At 43.5% G+C, this 18,057-nt stretch overlaps 1 protein-coding gene across 1 annotated transcript in view; it reads left to right on the top strand.

The window, feature by feature from the left end:
- The window catches only part of DNAH9 (dynein axonemal heavy chain 9), a 404,651-nt gene that overhangs the window by 21,619 nt on the left and 364,975 nt on the right, over nt 1-18,057 (top strand). The window contains exons 6-9 of the mRNA XM_054048023.1: nt 2,020-2,253; nt 8,980-9,147; nt 12,608-12,724; nt 13,963-14,113. Coding sequence (XP_053903998.1) covers nt 2,020-2,253; nt 8,980-9,147; nt 12,608-12,724; nt 13,963-14,113 — 670 coding nt within the window. The remainder of the gene's footprint in view (nt 1-2,019; nt 2,254-8,979; nt 9,148-12,607; nt 12,725-13,962; nt 14,114-18,057) is intronic.

Here is an 18,057-nt window from a genome sequence, read left to right as displayed (position 1 = left end):
AGTAGTTAAGGACATTGAGGTCAATGGTAATTGGGACAAAATACAACATGGTTTTACCAAAGGTAGATCATGCCAAACCAACTTGATCTCCTTCTTTGAGAAGGTAACAGATTTTTTAGACAAAGGAAATGCAGTGGATCTAATTTACCTCGATTTCAGTAAGGCATTTGATATGGTTTCACATGGGGAATTATTAGCTAAATTGGAAAAGATGGGGATCAATATGAAAATTGAAAGGTGGATAAGGAACTGGTTAAAGGGGAGACTACAATGGGTCATATTGAAAGGTGAACTGTCAGGCTGGAAGGAGTTACTAGTGGAGTTCCTCAGGGATCAGTTTTGGGACCAATCTTATTTAATCTTTTTATTACTGACCTTGACACAAAAAGTGGGAATGTGCTAATAAAGTTTGCAGATGACACAAAGCTGGGAGGTATTGCTAATACATAGAAGGACCGGAATATCATACAGGAAGATCTTGATGTCCTTGTAAACTGGAGTAATAGTAACAGAATGAAATTTAATAGTGAAAAGTGCAAGGTCATGCATTTAGGGATTAATAACAAGAATTTTGGTTATAAATTGGGGACACATCAGTTGGAAGTAACAGAGGAGGAGAAGGACCTCGGAGTATTGGTTGATCACAGGATGACTATAAGCAGCCAATGTGATATGGCCTTTAAAAAAGCTAATGCAGTCTTGGGATGCATCAGGCGAGGTATTTCCAGTAAAGATAAGGAGGTGTTAGTACCATTATACATGGCACTGGTGAGACCTCATCTGGAATACTGTGTGCAGTTCTGGTCTCCCATGTTTAAGAAGGATGAATTCAAACTGGAACAGGTACAGAGAAGGGCTACTAGGATGATCCGAGGAATGGAAAACCTGTCTTATGAAAGGAGACTCAAAGAGCTTGGCTTGTTTAGCCTAACCAAAAGAAGGCTGAGGTGAAATATGATTGCTCTTTATAAAGATATCAGAGGGATAAATATCAGGGAGGGAGAGGAATTATTTAAGCTTAATACCAATGTGGACACAAGAACAAATGGATATAGCCTGGACATGAGGAAGTTTAGACTTGAAATTAGACAAAGGTTTCTAACCATCAGAGGAGTGAAGTTCTGGAACAGCCTTCCAAGGGGAGTAGTGGGGGCAAAAGACATATCTGGCTTCAAGACTAAGTTTGATAAGTTTATGGAGGGGATGGTATGATGGGATAGCCTAATTTTGGCAATTAATTGATCTTTGATTATTAGCTGGTAAATATGCCCAATGGTCTGTGATGGGATGTTAGATGGGGTGGGATCTGAGTTACTACAGAGAATTCTTTCCTGGGTACTGGCTGGTGAGTCTTGCCCACATGCCTAGGGTTTAACTGATCGCCATATTTGGGGTCGGGAAGGAATTTTCCTCCAGGGCAGATTGGCAGATGCCCTGGAGGTTTTTTGCCTTCCTCTGCAGCGTGGGGCATGGGTCACTTGCTGGAGGATTCTCTGCACCTTGAGATCTTTAAACCACGATTTGAGGACTTCAGTAACTCAGGCATAGGTTAGGGGTTTGTTACAGGAGTGGGTGGGTGAGATTCTGTGGCCTGCATTGTGCAGGAGGACAGACTAGATGATCATAATGGTCCCTTCTGACCTTAAAGTCTATGAGTCTGTGAGTCTATGAGAGGCTGGGTGTCAGACCATCACCTAGAAAGGCCTTCTAGCTTTCTCATGCTAGGACTGGGTTCTGGGCTCTGGGAATAGTCTGTGGAGTTGGAGTTCTGGCATCTGTGTTCATGACAGTCAGGAATTGTGGAAAGGTGTCCCCGGATTTCATCCCCAGATCTTTAGATTTGCTCAGGAAAGCTTTTAAAAAGAGGCATGTTATCTCCCCATCCTCTGAGGCTCCCCCATATAATGATTTTTTAAAAAACATTGTTTGGCTCGAGAAACACATTTAAATGTAGCCAGCCCAAAAACCCAACCAGACCCTTGGGGCAGCAGAACTTCAATTCTGGCTCTGTCACCGTAGGCCTGGAATTTCCTGACCCCAGAAGACATTCTGAAGGGGGAAGCAGAAGAAAGTCTGGGCAAAGTGCGGGAGGTGCTCGTCATCCTGAGTTACTTCAAGCAGACGTTTGAGGAGAGGCGGGAAAATCTCCACACCTACTTTAAACCAGGCCAAGGAGTGAAAGAATGGGACTTCCAATCCCTCATGGTGTTTGCACGGCTGGACAGCTTCCTAAGAAGACTTGAGATGGTGGAGGTGAGTATTTGGTCTTGAAATACGGTGAAACCCGAGACAGCACTTTGCAGAGATAAATTCACTTACGACAACAAACCCCTTCATAACTTTCATCCACATTGTAGGTAAGGAGCCTTCTCATTTTTCCAGTCAATTTTCTGCTAAGTGCGGCAGGGGCATTGGTTGCACCATATCCTGGCTAAAGAACATGCGGAATACACATCTGGGTCCCTCTCTGTGGTCTGGCATTGGTGTTTTATTGCTCACATGAGTCACTCCAAAGAAGCAGAGCCCTCTAAAGGAGAATGTGTGGTACTTACTGGGCTTCATGGCACACAGGAGCTAGAAATCCATCAGCACAATCTCAGTCCTGGGGCTATGGGTGCCCCTCAACAGCAGGGCTGCCATCTGTCTGAGTGTTCCCAGGATCGTCCCTTTATTTAAGGTAGCTATCCCAGGAAATCTGTACGGTGCTCAGTACACACTGCTAGCTGGCCAGGACTGTGGGCTTGGATTGTCCCAGATGTCCTGGTTTTGGTACCTCAAAGGTTGCAACCCAATTCAAGAGCCAAACCCCCTGCTACAGCCACAGCCCCTTAGCCAACCCCCCAGCTACAGCCCCAGCCCCTTAGCCAAGCCCCCTGCTACAGCCCCAACCCCCCACCCCTTAGCCAAACTGGCTGCTACAGCCCCAGCCAGCTCTCCCCCCGACCAAGAAACTGCCTTTTCCAGCCCCGCATAGGCCCACATTAACTGTGTATAATCTAAATTTAGTTGAGATGTTTGTCTAAATCCATCCAGTCTGTGGAGGACCCCACAGACCCTGTGCCCCATGTCCCCACACACTGCTAATCCCCTGCTGGTGTCCTTGGCCTGCGCTTCACAGCACTGAGTCAGAGAGTGCTAGGCAGGAGTAGGTACCCCCTGAAATTCTGCATGGGCTCTGTTGGGGATGGTAGGCAGCCCCTCATCACACTGCTGCTGAGAAAGCCCAGAGCTGTGTCCTGCTGCAGCTGCCCGGCAATGGCCTCTGGAGAGGCTGGAGCTGGGTCTGGGAGCCAGTCAGTTCTTTTCGTCAGCAGCTGAGCAGCTCTTCCAGGCTCCAGCAGCAGTTGCTGCTCTTCCCGTGCTCTTGGCAAGGAGACTGATGGTGTTTACTCCGGTAACCGGAGTTTTAGTGTCCAGTCAGCAGTGCTGACACTGCCAGGTTCCCTTTTCAACTGGACGCCTGGCAACCCTACCAACTGATGATATTGTGGCTCAAGAGCGTCACACATTTTCAAAGTGTGGTAGGGACAAAGGTATGCTAACTGCACATTACAGTGCTTGTTACAAGTCGGGAGAAACAAAATGAGAGGGCCTTCAGGGGAGGGAGATTTCCACCACTGCCATGCACTATCACCTGCTAGCTTCAAACTTGATGATGGGCTCCTGGAATAGTGCATGACGTGTATCTAGGTCTTGACTCTGCCAGGCCTACATTGTATATATTCGTTCTGACTTTACCTGTGTTGTGGTAGTGCCTGGAAGCTGGATCAGGGCCCAGTGTGCTAGGAGCTGAATGCAGATGGCATTCTGTTAAGGATTTGCACTCTTTGACACACATACGTATATTAAGAAACTTTTCACTTCACTTTTAAGGGGACTTTCTTCTTTCATTGCTGCCCTCGCCCGAGGTTAGCAGATGCATAAAATGCAGAGGGCTGGCATTTGCCTCATTTTAGCAAAAGGACAGTTTAAATGAGAACATTTTGTTCTTGCTATCTCTCAGAGGATATACTGCAACGGAATACAAAGCACTATTGATTGCAGCTCACTGCATTTTTTTATGCACCCCATTTAATTAACACAGCGGAAAGCTCCGCAATCACTAATGTCTACATTAAAGCTTTTCAGAATGATGTTTTCCACTAAGTGCTGGTATGCAGTAAACAAAATTATCCTGGCCATTCTAACAAGACAAACATAAATAAAGACGTTAGTAATTACAATTCATAATGAGAACAATAGGAACAATGAAGTAATTATGCAACGTAACTGTGCTAAGGATCTGGTGCACCATTTGCTCGTTGCTTAGATGCTAGGAAGGTGGGAGCTAGAAAGAAAACAGATTTTTCAGCTGCGATTTTCATTTTGTGGCTGCAGATAACTTACTTTTTTTTTGGTTTAAAGTTGGACAATAGTTACCAACGTGTGCCTCATAATATATCCTTCAGGGTGCAGTGAAAGTGGCATGGGATCTGTGATCTGGGTGAGAACTCTTCCCAATTATACTCAGCTTTGCATACATTGTGAGGTACAATTAAATTTCCTAGACCTCATCATAATTAAAAACATAATGGTTTCCAGCCTCTTCATGAGGAAATCCACAGGAAATTCCAGCATTTCTTTTTTCTTCCTTCCTTCCGTTTTTTTGTTTCAATCCCAAGCAACCCTACAAGAACAATGTAAGATAGGACTTTTGTCTGTGTATTATTATTTTTACCTTGAAGATATTTGGCAAAACTAAAATAGATTGCACAACGGCTGTAATAGCTATTAAATGTGGGTTGGCAGATAGATGTACTGGGAGAGAGGCTCATTTCTTTCCCTTCCCTTCCACTTTGTCTTTGTCCTGTTTTAAATTGTACCTATCTAACGAATCTGCTCTCTCACTGAAATAGCACTCCGATAGCATGTATTCTGCAGGCAGTGCAGGAGGGATCTTTGAAAGATCCAGTTTAGTTAAGTCATTGTGGAGAAACTAAATGAATTCTTTGCTTCAGTTTTCTAGGCTGAGGATGTTAGGGAGATTCCCAAACCTGATCCATCTTTTGTAGGTGACAGATCTGAGGAATTGTTACAGATTGAAGTGTCATTAGAGGAGGTTTTGGAATTAATTGATAAACTTAACAGTAACAAGTTAACATCTGGGACCAGATGGCATTCACCCAAGAGTTCTGAGAGAACTCAAATGTGAAAGTGCAGAACTACTAACTATGGTTTGTAACCTGTCCTTTAAATCAGCTTCTGTATTCAATGACTGGAAGATAGCTAATGTAATGCCAATATTTAAAAAAGGCTCTAGAGGTGATCCGGGCAATTACAGACCGGTAAGTCTATCGTCAGTACTGGGCAAATTAGTTGAAACAATAGTAAAGAATAAAATTGTCAGACACATAGAAGAACATAAATTGTTGGGCAAAAGTAAACATGGTTTCTGTAAAGGGAAATCATGTCTTATTAATCTATTAGAGTTCTTTGAAGGGGTAAACAAACATGTGGACAAGGGGGATCCAGTGGACATAGTGTACTTAGATTTCCAGAAAGCCTTTGACAAGGTCCTCACCAAAGGCTCTTATGTAAATTAAGTCGTCATGGGGTAAGAGGAAAGATCCTTTCATGGATTGAGAACTGGTTAAAAGACAGGGAACAAAGGGTAGGAATAAATGGGAAAATTTTCAGAATGGAGAGGGGTAACTAGTGGTGTTCCCCAAGGGTCAGTCCTAGGACCAATCCTATTCAACTTATTCATAAAGGATCTGGAGAAAGGGGTAAACAGTGAGGTGGCAAAGTTTGCAGATGATACTAAATTGCTCAAGATAGTTAAGACCAAAGCAGACCGTGAAGAACTTCAAAAAGATCTCACAAAACTAAGTGATTGGGCAACAAAATGGCAAATGAAATTTAATGTGGATAAATGTAAAGTAATGCACATTGGAAAAAATAACCCCAAGTATACATACAATATGATGGGGGCTAATTTAGCTACAACTGATCAGGAAAGAGATCTTGGAGTCATCGTGGATAGTTCTCTGAAGATGTCCATGCAGTGTGCAGCGGCAATCAAAAACGCAAACGGGATGTTAGGAATCATTAAAAAAGGGATGGAGAATAAGATGGAGAATATCTTATTGCCCTTTATAAATCCATGGTACGCTCACATCTTGAATACTGCGTACAGATGTGGTCTCCTCATCTCAAAAAAGATATACTGGCATTAGAAAAGGTTCGGAAAAGGGCGACTATAATGATTAGGGGTTTGGAACTTGTCCCATATGAGGAGAGATTAAAGAGACTAGGATTTTTCAGCTTGGAAAAGAGGAGACTAAAGGGGGATATGATAGAGGTATATAAAATCATGAGTGGTGTGGAGAAAGTGAATAAGGAAAAGTTATGTACTTGTTCCCATAACATAAGAACTAGGGGCCACCAAATGAAATTAATGGGCAGCAGGTTTAAAACAAATAAAAGGAAGTTCTTCTTTACACAGCGCACAGTTTACCTGTGGAACTCCTTGCCTGAGGACGTTGTGAAGGCTAGAACTATAAAAGGTTTAACAGAGAACTAGATAAATTCATGTAAAAAGCAACAGAGGGTCCTGTGGCACCTTTGAGACTAAGAGAAGTATTGGGAGCATAAGCTTATGCTCCCAATACTTCTGTTAGTCTCAAAGGTGCCACAGGACCCTCTGTTGCTTTTTACAGATTCAGACTAACACGGCTACCCCTCTGATACTAGATAAATTCATGGAGGTTAAGTCCATTAATGGCTAATAGCCAGGATGGATAAGGAATGGTGTCCCTAGCCTCTGTTTGTCAGCGTGTGGAGATGGATGCAGGAGAGAGATCACTTGATCATTACCTGTTAGGTTCACTCCCTCTGGGGCACCTGGCATTGGCCACTGTCGGTAGATGGGACACTGGGCAGGATGGACCTTTGGTCTGACCCAGTATGGTGATTCTTATGTTCTTAATTACCAGTTACCTGGAAGCTGTTGTTTGCTTGGACAGAAAATTATTTCCTGATACGACTGAAATTGATGGGAGCTGTGGCTGTAGCTCCAGCCCTAGGCATATTAAGATGGGCATCCCTGAATTAAGGCACTGATTTAGAGACTGCTTTTGAAAATCTGAGCTTATGTGACTTGCCCAGTGAGTCAATTAGAGAGCTGGGATGGGACCCCAGAGATGAAATCCTGACCTCCTTGAAGTCAATAGCAAAACTCCCAGGCTTTCCCCTAGATCTGCTGATCCATGTGACTCCCCTAGTCGGAATATACGATGGAGGGCTCTTGGGCACTTATGTTGGATGGTTTGCTTGCTGCACTCATGCACTCTTTCCTGCTACTGGGGTGTTCAGAGCTGTCTCAGGTGTGTTCTCACCAGTATTATACACAAGGAAGGGGCTCTCATTCCCTGATCTATGATGTGACTCACTAGGGATACATCTACACTGCAGCCAGAGGTGTTAATGCAGCGCGTATAGACAGACCCGAGCTAGCATTGATCTAGCTGGGTCACGTACCAATAGCAGTGAAGCTGCAGCGGCACAGGGGCAGAATGGGCTAGCAGCTGGAGTGCATATCCAGCATCCCGAGCAGGCTTGTGCAGCCCAGCTGCCACAGCTTCGCTGCTGTTGTTGCTCGAGCTAGCTGGATCAAAGCTATGTGTACATGTGCTGCAGTCACACCTCTGATTTGAATGCAGGGTAGATGTACCGTGAGTGACTTAGTAGCCGAAGTCCCATTTTTCAAAAGTGACAGGTGCGTAAATCCCACTAACCTTCAATGGGTTTTTGGGGCTTCTACAGGCCAGATTTTTAAAGATATAGAGGTGCCTAAAGACACAGCTAGGCACCTACTGAGATTTTCAGACAGGCCTAGGGGCTGAATACTCAAAAGCAGTTAGTCCCCTGATTTTGGTGGAAGTTGGGAGCCTAACTCCTTTTGGCATTCAACCCCAGGTGCAGATCTCCCCTTGATCTCAGGAGTCTGCACCTAGCTGCTTTTGAAAATCCCACAAAGCACCTATCTGCATTTTTAGGTACCTAAATACCTTTGAAAATCTGGTCCTAGGTGGCTAAGTTGGTTCTTATCTCCATCTCTTCCCCTGGTTTTTGAATCACTCTGCAGCTTAGGTGGGAATTAGGTGGCCAGATGCCCACAGGGAGGCAGCAGGGCATATACTCAGAGGCAGGGACGTAAATGCTAGGGAACATTTACTGCAGGATCTTAGGCTCTGAGTGAGTTTAGGCACCTGAAGGGTTTGGTGGCAGTTTTGTGCATGACACTGGTCCCCAAAAGAGGTTTGTAGGTGCCTAACTCCCTTTGTGCACCCAGGCCTTAGATGTTTTTGAAAATATTGCAAAAGACCTAATAGATACCCCCACCCTGTATATTACATAGAATACCAGGGTTAGAAGGGATCTCAGGAGGTCATCTAGTCCAAACCCCTGCTCAAAGCAGGACCAATCCCCAGACAGATTTTTGCCCCAGATCTCTAAATGGCCCCCTCAAGGACTGAACTCACAACCCTGGATTTAGCAGACCAATGCTCAAACCACTGAACTATCCCTCCCCCCTGCTATGTATCTCATTACCCTCCCTCTGACTAATCTTCAGCCCAAGACTGACTTCACAATTTGCAGAGTCCCTGAGAAGAAATTGGAAAGGACTAAACCATTCCTCGAGTTGCCTCCCTTTGCATCACCACTGGTGGAGAGGGAGTAGATGCTTCCAGCTCTAGCAGCAGGGTTGGAGAAGGAGAAGATTTGACCAGCCCATGAGTTACAGGGCCCCATGTGAGATGCATGGCTTGTGCTGTAGCCAGTCCATATCGGGCACTAAGCACATGCTGATCACTTATAAAGTGTCACTGTAGCTGTCCACATGGTTTCACAGTGTGAATGTGCTTCCGTGTTGTGAGACCTGCTGTCATTTTCTTTTGTCAACATCTTAACTTGTTCCTCTGTTAATTGACTCTGAAGGATCTCCTAGCAACGGCCTTGGACATAATGAAGCTGGAAAAGCTAGAGTTTGGTGGGATAAGAGGAAAGGCGCTGAGCCAGCAGGTCCTGAGCATGTATGAAGAGTTCCAGGAGGTGTACAAAGTACTTTCAGACCAAAGCTATGACTGTCTCGACACAAACAACATGGTAGGTGGTACCGGACTCCAGGAGAACTAACTGTTTGTAAATGCTTTCAAAGAAGCATGTTCTTTCTGGAAAAATCCCAAATCCACTTGAAATTCTCTAGCTTTGTTTCCAGCCTCTTCCTCCCTCAGTGCATCATTTCCTGATTTTTTCGCCCATGGATTGAAGGGCGCTGGCAGGTTGCATGAAAAGGCTGTCTTCTAAACTGGGTTCTCACAGTGGGTACATTTTTACACACTTATAACAGAATTGTGGTTAGATGTTTGGCCGTGTGTGTGTGTGTGTTCCGTCTGCGTGCTGTATTGACTTTGGCCAGATTGCCCGTACAGCAGGCTCCGATCAAACTGCCCTTTAACCACAGACTTGGTTCGTAGCAAAGGCACTTGGTCAGGTTTATTGTCTATGAAGCACGGTTCTAATGTCCTGGCTCAATGGTTACAGGTACACTAACACATGTATGCCCGTTGCAATGGACTAGCTTAGTTAATGGCGGGACTTTCCATTATCTCCTAGGCCAGCCAAAGACACTACCTCTGAGATATCTTTTTATACATTAATACAAACAAGTTACGTACTGCCCCTCTGACGTAGCTAGTTGACACCCTCTGACGTAGCCAGTTACCACCCATTACCTTGTACATCTTTATCCATCAAACTGTCATCCTGACCTTATCTTTAGGATGGGTCAGTGTGTTCCTGTTCTCTTTGGGGAATGTGTTTATACCATTCTTAGTATGGGGTGTTCTGGTATTACCCTTCTGGAATGTGTTTGCGTGAGTGCGCTGCGCTTAGCACCTCTTAGGCATGTGCGTTTTTGCAATATCAGTCCTACTCTTGCCAGATTTTCTGAGCAGGGCCTACCTCTTGTTCACAGCCTGATTTTGCTTTATAGTAGCAAAGTTTTGACCACTACTTTGGTTCATCCCTTGCCCCGCGCCGCTTCCCGCTGCCCCCATTGGCCTGGAGCCAGTGGGAACCATGATCGGCCGAACCTGCGGACGTGGCAGGTAAACAAACCGACCCGGCCTGCTAGAGTGCTTGCCCTGGCAAGTCGCGTGCCAAAGGTTGCCGACCCCTGTTCGATATCATGCAAAGGGAACTCCTGATTTTTCTTACTTCCATCATTCACCTCATTCTGCGACTGCAGTCATGATGGTTGGTGTCTTCACTGACTGGTTTGCTTGTTCATTGCAGCTAGTTAGCAGCACACTTCCAGGTCTGTCCCAGTGTGCAAAGGAGGGAATTATAAAAGCTCTAAACTGCCACAGTGATGATCCGTGGTATTGCATGGGAGAGAGGTGCGGTCCCAGATCAAACTACTACTAGTAATACTAATTAATAATTAATTTGTAGCTCTTACATAGTGCTTTTTATAGGCACCGACTCCATGGGTGCTCCAGCCCAGGAGCACCCACAGAAAGAAAATTAGTACCCACTGGCAGCCAGCTTCCCCCCCTCTCTCCAGTGCCTCCCATGATCAGCTGTTCAGTGGCATTCAGGAGATGCTGGGGGTAGGAGGAGGATTGAGGCTGGGGTGTGCTCGGGGGAAGAGGTGGAACTGGATGGGAAGAGGCAGGGTGGGGTGGGGCATAGGGAAAGGAGTGGAGTGTGGGCGAGGCCTGGGGAAGAGCAGGGGTTGAGCACCCCCAGGGCAAGGAGGAAGCCGGCACCTGTGGTGCTTTTCATCAGTAGATCTCAAAGCAGGTCGCAGGTGGTTTGGGACGTTCTAGGTTAAGACCTTAAACTCCACCTGGAAACCAAAAGGCAGCCAGTGCCGTTCCTGAAGCATGGGTGCTGTGTGTGCTGCCAGGGAGATGCACTGCTTAATGAGCAAGCAGCTGCATTCTATGCCAGCTTCAGTCACCAAGCTGATTTAAGGTATAGGTGCACATAGAGCATACTGCATAACCTAACCGCGAGGTGATACAGGTTTAGATCACAGTAGCAAAAGTCCTCCAAGATTCCATAGGTCCCCCCCGTCTCATGCACTGCAGAAGCTGGATAGCACGTAGAGAAGAAGGAAGGGAGGGATGGCTGACATGAACGAGGCAACGTGTGTGCGAGGGGCAATCTACACATTGAACAATGAGGATAAAAATACCTTGGGTGTCTGCTTCTTTCACTGCTCACTGAAGGAGGCACGGGTCCTGTGGAAACTACACTGTGTGCTCATGTAATTAAAGACTTTGTCATGCATATGCACAAAGGGCAGAGTTAAGGTTGCACAGGCCACCTTGCAGATGGCATTTTTTTATTGTTCAGTGCCTCAGTGAGCTTGATATTCTGTTAACATGGTTATTGTATGGAATTATATTTATTTCTTGTACGGTGATATAGCTATTTAATGGTGCATTACAGACAAGTTAAAATAACTGTTCCCTCCCTGAGTATTAGTAAATGGAACTGTCCAGTTTGAGGATGGGGCCAATGAGGTAATAGAAGGACTCCCCTCCAGTCACTGGCTGTGTCTTGCCAGCTGCAGTCCACAGCAGTAGAGTCTCTGTGTTATGTCTAACATCTGTGATGGCTGTCAGGGTTTTACTGTTGAGCTCAGCTGTCAGACTGATATTGTTCCAGACAGTTCTTACTTGGGGAGGGAGGTCGCAAAAGTGGCTGCTAGGATCAGAATTCTGCCCCTGGAAGAGGCTGGCTTTGGATCCTGTTCTCCCCTGCCTCTCACGGGATTTTCTGAACCACATTTGTTAATGAATCAGCTATGGCCCCTTTACAGCTGTGCCAGCCATGAGCCAGTGCTGTAAGGGAATCTAGAGAAAATCTGAGACCCAAAATGCCAGGACCTTGCTGATGCAGGCTAAGAAGTTTTGTCCAGGTTAAGAAGCCTGAAATCTGACTGATCGATTTGCCAAGTTCCTGTGATCCTTTGTGTGGTTCAAAATTATTTACCTTTTTTTTTAAAAAAACCCAACAACCTAGTTTTCTCTCTCAAACTTCAAAGCATTTATTAAAATCGATCTGTGAAGAATGGGTTGAAAGATAATGGAATTGCCTCAACACGGTCCAGTTTACAGTAAGCTTGTGACCAGAGTCCCAACATGAATTTGGTTTAAACGTATGTCTGCTTTTTAATGCAAAAAGTGCATTTGTAAGATTTCTGACCTAGAGATGTGACTTACGGTACACCCCCCAAAAGAAACATTTTTACAGTCTGCATGACTGAAAAATAACAGCACTCAAGTCATGAACATGCACAGGACAAATAGGCTTGAAGATACTTAGGGCCAGATCCTCAGCTGGGGTAAAATAGTGATGCTGTATTGAAGTCAGTGGAGCTTCACTGATTTACGCCGGCTGAGGATCTGCCTCTTCTGAGGATCTGCCCTTTCCCGCTCCTGACATGCAGGAAAGGGGTGGGGTACAGTGTCGAAAGCAGGGTGATTCTTGTCAAGGACAGTGTTCCTCACTCTAACATTGTGTAATAGCTTGATGTGCTTCATTTCCTTAGGAGTTCGAACATGATGCCTCTGACTTTAAGCAGAAAATTGAAGATATGGACAGAAGGCTGGGGACTATTTTCAGCCAGGCTTTTGATGATGCAGCTGGCTTGGAGCATGCCTTCAAGGTCTGTGATTCTTGCCAAAGAAATGAAGCTCTTTTTGTACAGGTACCCCATCCTTCCCCAAACAAACTACCTGTCCCATAGCTGTGCTCTGACAGTGCCATGTTCAGGACACGCAGACTGCTTTTCTAAATGCAAAGCATTTCTCTAGCTAAAATACACCATTTAGTTTCTTGTTTGTTGCTTTGTTTGTGAAGGGTTAATAAGGTGACAGCTTGGATGCCCAGAGAGATGCATTGCGTATTTGTGCTGCTATACAAGCAAACAGAGCAGTGATTCCCACACTGCAGCCTGTGGGCTAGTGTTGGTCCGCAGAACACTGACTAGCTCTCCTCCCTGTTTGCAGCTGCTTGTTTTGGTTTCCAGGCGTCTCATTTCTGAGGGGAGAAAACAGGAGTTGCCTTCAGGGACTAGAACTGCCAGCGGCCTCCAGGAACTGGAATAGTTGGGGTAGAAAGGAAATAAGGAGCCAGGCAGCTATTCCAGGGCAGTGTGGCAGGCTAGGACCAGCTGGAGAAGTAGAGGCAGAGAGAGGAACAAAAGAGTTGGGAGATGAACTGGGAAGGGAAATAGTCCACAAGACACTCCCTCTCTCAGTCCTGTGGCTGGCAGAACAATGGCAAAACATTTGGTGAGGAAGTTCAAAGGGTCAATGTTGGTCCCATTTAGCAGGGTTCCACATGGACCTGTTTTTCATTTTCAAGACTATTTCATGAAATGATTTTATTGATATTTTTATGGCTCCTGAAATGTGGTGTTTACAAAAAAACCCAAGGTTTTGTTAAATAAAAATCTTTTGTTTATGAAAAAACATGGTTTTCGGTGAGTAAAAATTGTCACTAATGATTTCACTAACATTTTGATAAAAAAGTTGTTAACAAATGTTGTGAAAAATGGGAAAAGGCAACTTTTCTGGGGGGGGGGGTGAAAAAAATCTTTTTTGGGAAAAAAAGCTATTTTTTTATTAAAATAATTTTCATTTAACAAATTTTGACCAGCTCTGATTATTGAGATGCACTGCATATTATGGAGAAAGCTTGAGAAATGCTTGTAAATGAGAGATGGGACTTTCTGGAAAAATGAGTGTGATCAGTGCAGGTTTTTCTTTTTCAAAACTGTCCCTTATTGAATACAATATTGAGAGTTCATGGCCTTTAAAGAAGTTCATAGCAACCAGGGGCTGCTGGAAAAGCTGGGGCTGTGATTTTTTTCTTTTCTTTTCTGTTTGTTCTTCTCCTTAGTTGCTGGACATATTTGGGAGCCTTCTGGAACGGCCAGTGATAGCTGCCAATGCCTCTGACAAATATCCTCGGCTTATCACCATGTTTGACAGAGACCTGGATGATGCTAAATTGATCTACTCGAGGCATATTCAGGAGGAGATGGAGCTAGGTTCGTGTTAGTAATTGTGCAAAATTGTTTGACCAGAAACAAGAGCAGAGCAATCAAGATGATTTGAATTTATTTTAATCAAGATATAAATCTGATTTTTAAAAAAAAATCATATACTTAATCAGTTTTACAAATCCTCAAACTAATTTGAAAATATGTACTAGTACAGTTTTAGATTAAAATATATAATTATTATAATTAAAATTATGAATGCAGGTTTTTAAACTAATTTATTTCAATTTCACCACTTTAGAGCATTTTACAGATTGCTATAGACAAAGAACAAAATATTGAAAATATTAACACTATTTTGCTACAAACTCTTATCAAATGTGATTTTCCCCCACTTGCCATTCCCTTTTACTCTTAAACATGATCACTCTTAAAATTATAAATTATTCTTAGTGTGATAAATGTACTTAATCTCATAGTTATTCAAATATTAATATTAAATAATTTAAATATTTTAAATAAGTATTAAATTCCCTTATAATAATACAAAATACATGTGTAGACCTGTAGTTAATAATCTTATGAATCACAGAGTATTTGCTAGAAGAGTCTAATCTGTGAGCTGTGATTGGTCTGAGTTCTGGGGGAGTGAAAGGACACCCCAGGCATGTAATTTAACCAATCAGATGTAGAAGTGAGAACACTTCAGCTAGGTATAAAACTCTCCTGTATGTTCTCAGAAATTAAAAACAATAATTCTTTCCCTCACTTGATACTTTTCCAGAATATTCTGCATTCAACCAAAAATATAAACTACAAAAAGATTAAACTTCTTAGTAGAAAAAGTGTGTATGTAAAATCTGAAATTCTGCTAACAATTAGGAAACTAAATAAAGCAACAAGAACATTAAAGCTGATCAAGGAATGATCACTGCAAAATATTTGATCAGAAAAATGAAACCCCCAAAACCAAAAAATCATAGAAATATGGGCTGGAAGGGATCTTGAGAAGTCCTCACATCCATCTGAGGCAGGACAGAGTAAACCTAGACTGTCTCTGACAGGTATTTGGCCAACCTGTTCTTAAAAACCTCCAATGATGGGGACTCCACAACCTCTCTTGGAAGCCTGTTCCACAGCTTAACTACCCTTAGAGTTAAAAAGTTTTTCCAAATATCTAACCTAAATCTCTCTTGTTGTAGGGGCACCCCCTAGAATGGCATGCAGCTCATCATTTCTGTGGGATGTCTGGGGCTCTGACCCGGAGCGGCTGTTTGCCTCTCTGGTTCTTTAGTAGGCTTGCCTGATATTCTAGGCAGGACTGACTCTCCATTAGACAAAACTTAAAGAAGAGAATGATCTGGGGAGTCTTTCCCATTTTTGTCCAGGCGCCCCCGACTGACCTCACCGAGGCCAGCCAGGAGCACCTATGACAGCAGCAGATGGTACAGTATGACTGGTAACCGTCTTTGCCAACTTGCAAAGCAGCAGATGGTACAGTATGGCTGGTAACCGTCTTTGCTAACTTGCAAAGGCAAGGGGATGCTGCTGTGTAGTGCTGCAGTACTGTGTCTGTCAGCAGTATCCAGTAGACATACGGTGACAGTGAAAAAAGGCTGAACGGGCTCCATGGTTGCCAGGCTATGGCATCTGCCCGGGCAATCCAGGGAAAAGTGAAATGTTTGTCTGCCGTTGCTTTCACTGAGGGAGGATTGACTGACGACATTTACCCATAACCACCCGTGACAAATTTTTGGTCCCATCAGGCACTGGGATCTCAACCCAGAATTCCAATGGGCGGGGGAGACTGCGGGAACTATGGGATAACTACCCACAGTGCAACGCTCTGGAAGTCGACGCTAGCCTCGGTACATGGACGCACACCACCAAATTAATGTGCTTAGTGTGTCCGCATGCACTCGACTTTATACAATCGGTTGCCAAAAATCGAATTCTGTAAATTCGGAGTAATCCCGTAGTGTAGACATAGCCTTAGCCCTTCTGATTTTTTCCTACATGTGCTGTTCTTGTGTTATCCTCCTTAGCAATTACCCCATGTTTCCATTTTTTGTAGGATTTGTTTTTGATTTTCAGGTCATTAAAGAGCACCTGCGGGAGCCATAATGGCCTCTTACTGTTCTTCCTAACTTTCCTTTGCATTGGGATAGTCTGCACTTGTGCCTTTAATATTGTCACCTTGAGAACCTACTAGCTCTCCTGAACTCCTTTTTCCCTTAGATTTTTTCCCCCCATGGGCCCTTACACAGTAGTTCACTGAGTTTGTTAAAGTCTGCTTTTTTTGAAGTACATTGTCTTTGTTCTGCTGTTCTCACCCTTTCCTTAGATTCATGAAATCTATCATTTCATGATCACTTTCGCCCAAATGACTTCCACCTTCAGATTTACAACCAATTCTTCCCTGCTGGTCAGAATCAAGTCTAAAATGTCTGTCTCCCTGGTTACTTTCTCCACTTTCTGAAACAAAAACTTGTCCCTAATACATTCCAAGGAATTATGGGACATTTTGTGTTTTGCAGTATCACCTTTCCAACAGATGGCTGGGTAGTTAAGGTCACCCATTACTACCAGGTCTTATGTTTTGGATATTTCTGTTGTTTGTTCTAGAAATGCCTCATCCATTTCCTCTTCCTGATTTGTAGACCCCTACCATCATGTCACCCCTATTTTTTTTAAGCCCTTTTATCTTTACTCAGAGACTTTCAGCTGGTCTGATTCTCATCTCTTTCTGGACCTCAGAACAAGTGATATATTGTGATATATAAGTGTAACAAAATATATTTTTGACTTATAATGTCACACCTCCTCCCTTTTTATTCTTGCCTGTCCTGCCTGAACATGCTGTATTCGCCTATTGCAATATTCCAGTCATGAGACCTTTCCCTCCAAGTCTCTGTGACGCCAATTAAATAATAATTTAGCTTATATATTAATAATTCCAGTTCTTTCTGATTATTCTCCTTGCTTCTTGCATACGTGTTCAGTTGCTGAAAATTTTTGATGAAAGCAACAATGTTTTGGAAAAAAAAATTGTTTTGTCAAAAAGTCATTTTCCATTGCAAAAAGATTTCAGTGGAAATTTTTTGACCAACTCTGAAAAGCATCACTTTATCAGCCAAGGCCTACAAAATGAGAAGAAATTAAAGAACTAGCAACATATAAATAAAAATGTAATTGAATTAAAAAAACTGATTCAAATTTGTTTTAAAAGTCATCAGATTCTTTTTAAAATCATGATTTTTTTTTATCCACTTTACCTGAAATTGAGATTGGTAACACATGCTTAGTTTTATATCCAGCTAGCCTGTGAGAGGAAGGAGTTTCTCCCATAACCACATGCTCATGTAACTGCCTCTGCTAGTTAATGGGACTTGCATGTCTGAACAGAGAGACTTGTACACTGGCTGGTTGTGAGTTTCCCGCACTTCCCCTGAAACCTGTAAATGCAAAGTGCATTAGCAGAAAGTCTTAACTATGGATTTACTTAATCCATGAACACTGACACAGGATGGAAAAGATTGGCTCCTATCAGATTATCAGAATCAAACACTAGCTATTTGAATGATGCCCAGATCACACCACCTGCAGGGAATGAACCTGGACCTCAGGACTTTTAGTGCCTGAGTTAAAGAAGCAGGCTCTGTAACTCAGCTGCTGAAACTGACTCACAACCCTGTCTATATATGGGCTGCCACTAGACGGGGACCATGATCCACATTGTGTCAGTGTGGGCTCCGCTATATTGGTACTACAGTTTTTGTTTTATTCTGCTTTTAATGCTCTGTGGTTGAAAATATTTATGGCTTAAAATATTTTAATCTTAAGTAAACACATTTAAAGGTATGTGAGTTAGAAGCACTGTGTATTTTTACACTGTGTCCTTGCCACTCCTAGTTTGATGATTGCAAAGATGTAATAAATCATCCAAAACTTCTTGAAAGAGTCAGGCAAAAAAGGTTATTTGGCACTAGGTT

The sequence above is a fragment of the Malaclemys terrapin genome, chromosome 13, assembly GCF_027887155.1.
Source record: "Malaclemys terrapin pileata isolate rMalTer1 chromosome 13, rMalTer1.hap1, whole genome shotgun sequence".
Classification (NCBI taxonomy): Eukaryota; Metazoa; Chordata; order Testudines; family Emydidae; genus Malaclemys; species Malaclemys terrapin.
The sequence above is the reverse complement of the archived record's forward strand: the minus strand, read 5'-3'. Positions and strand labels throughout refer to the sequence as shown.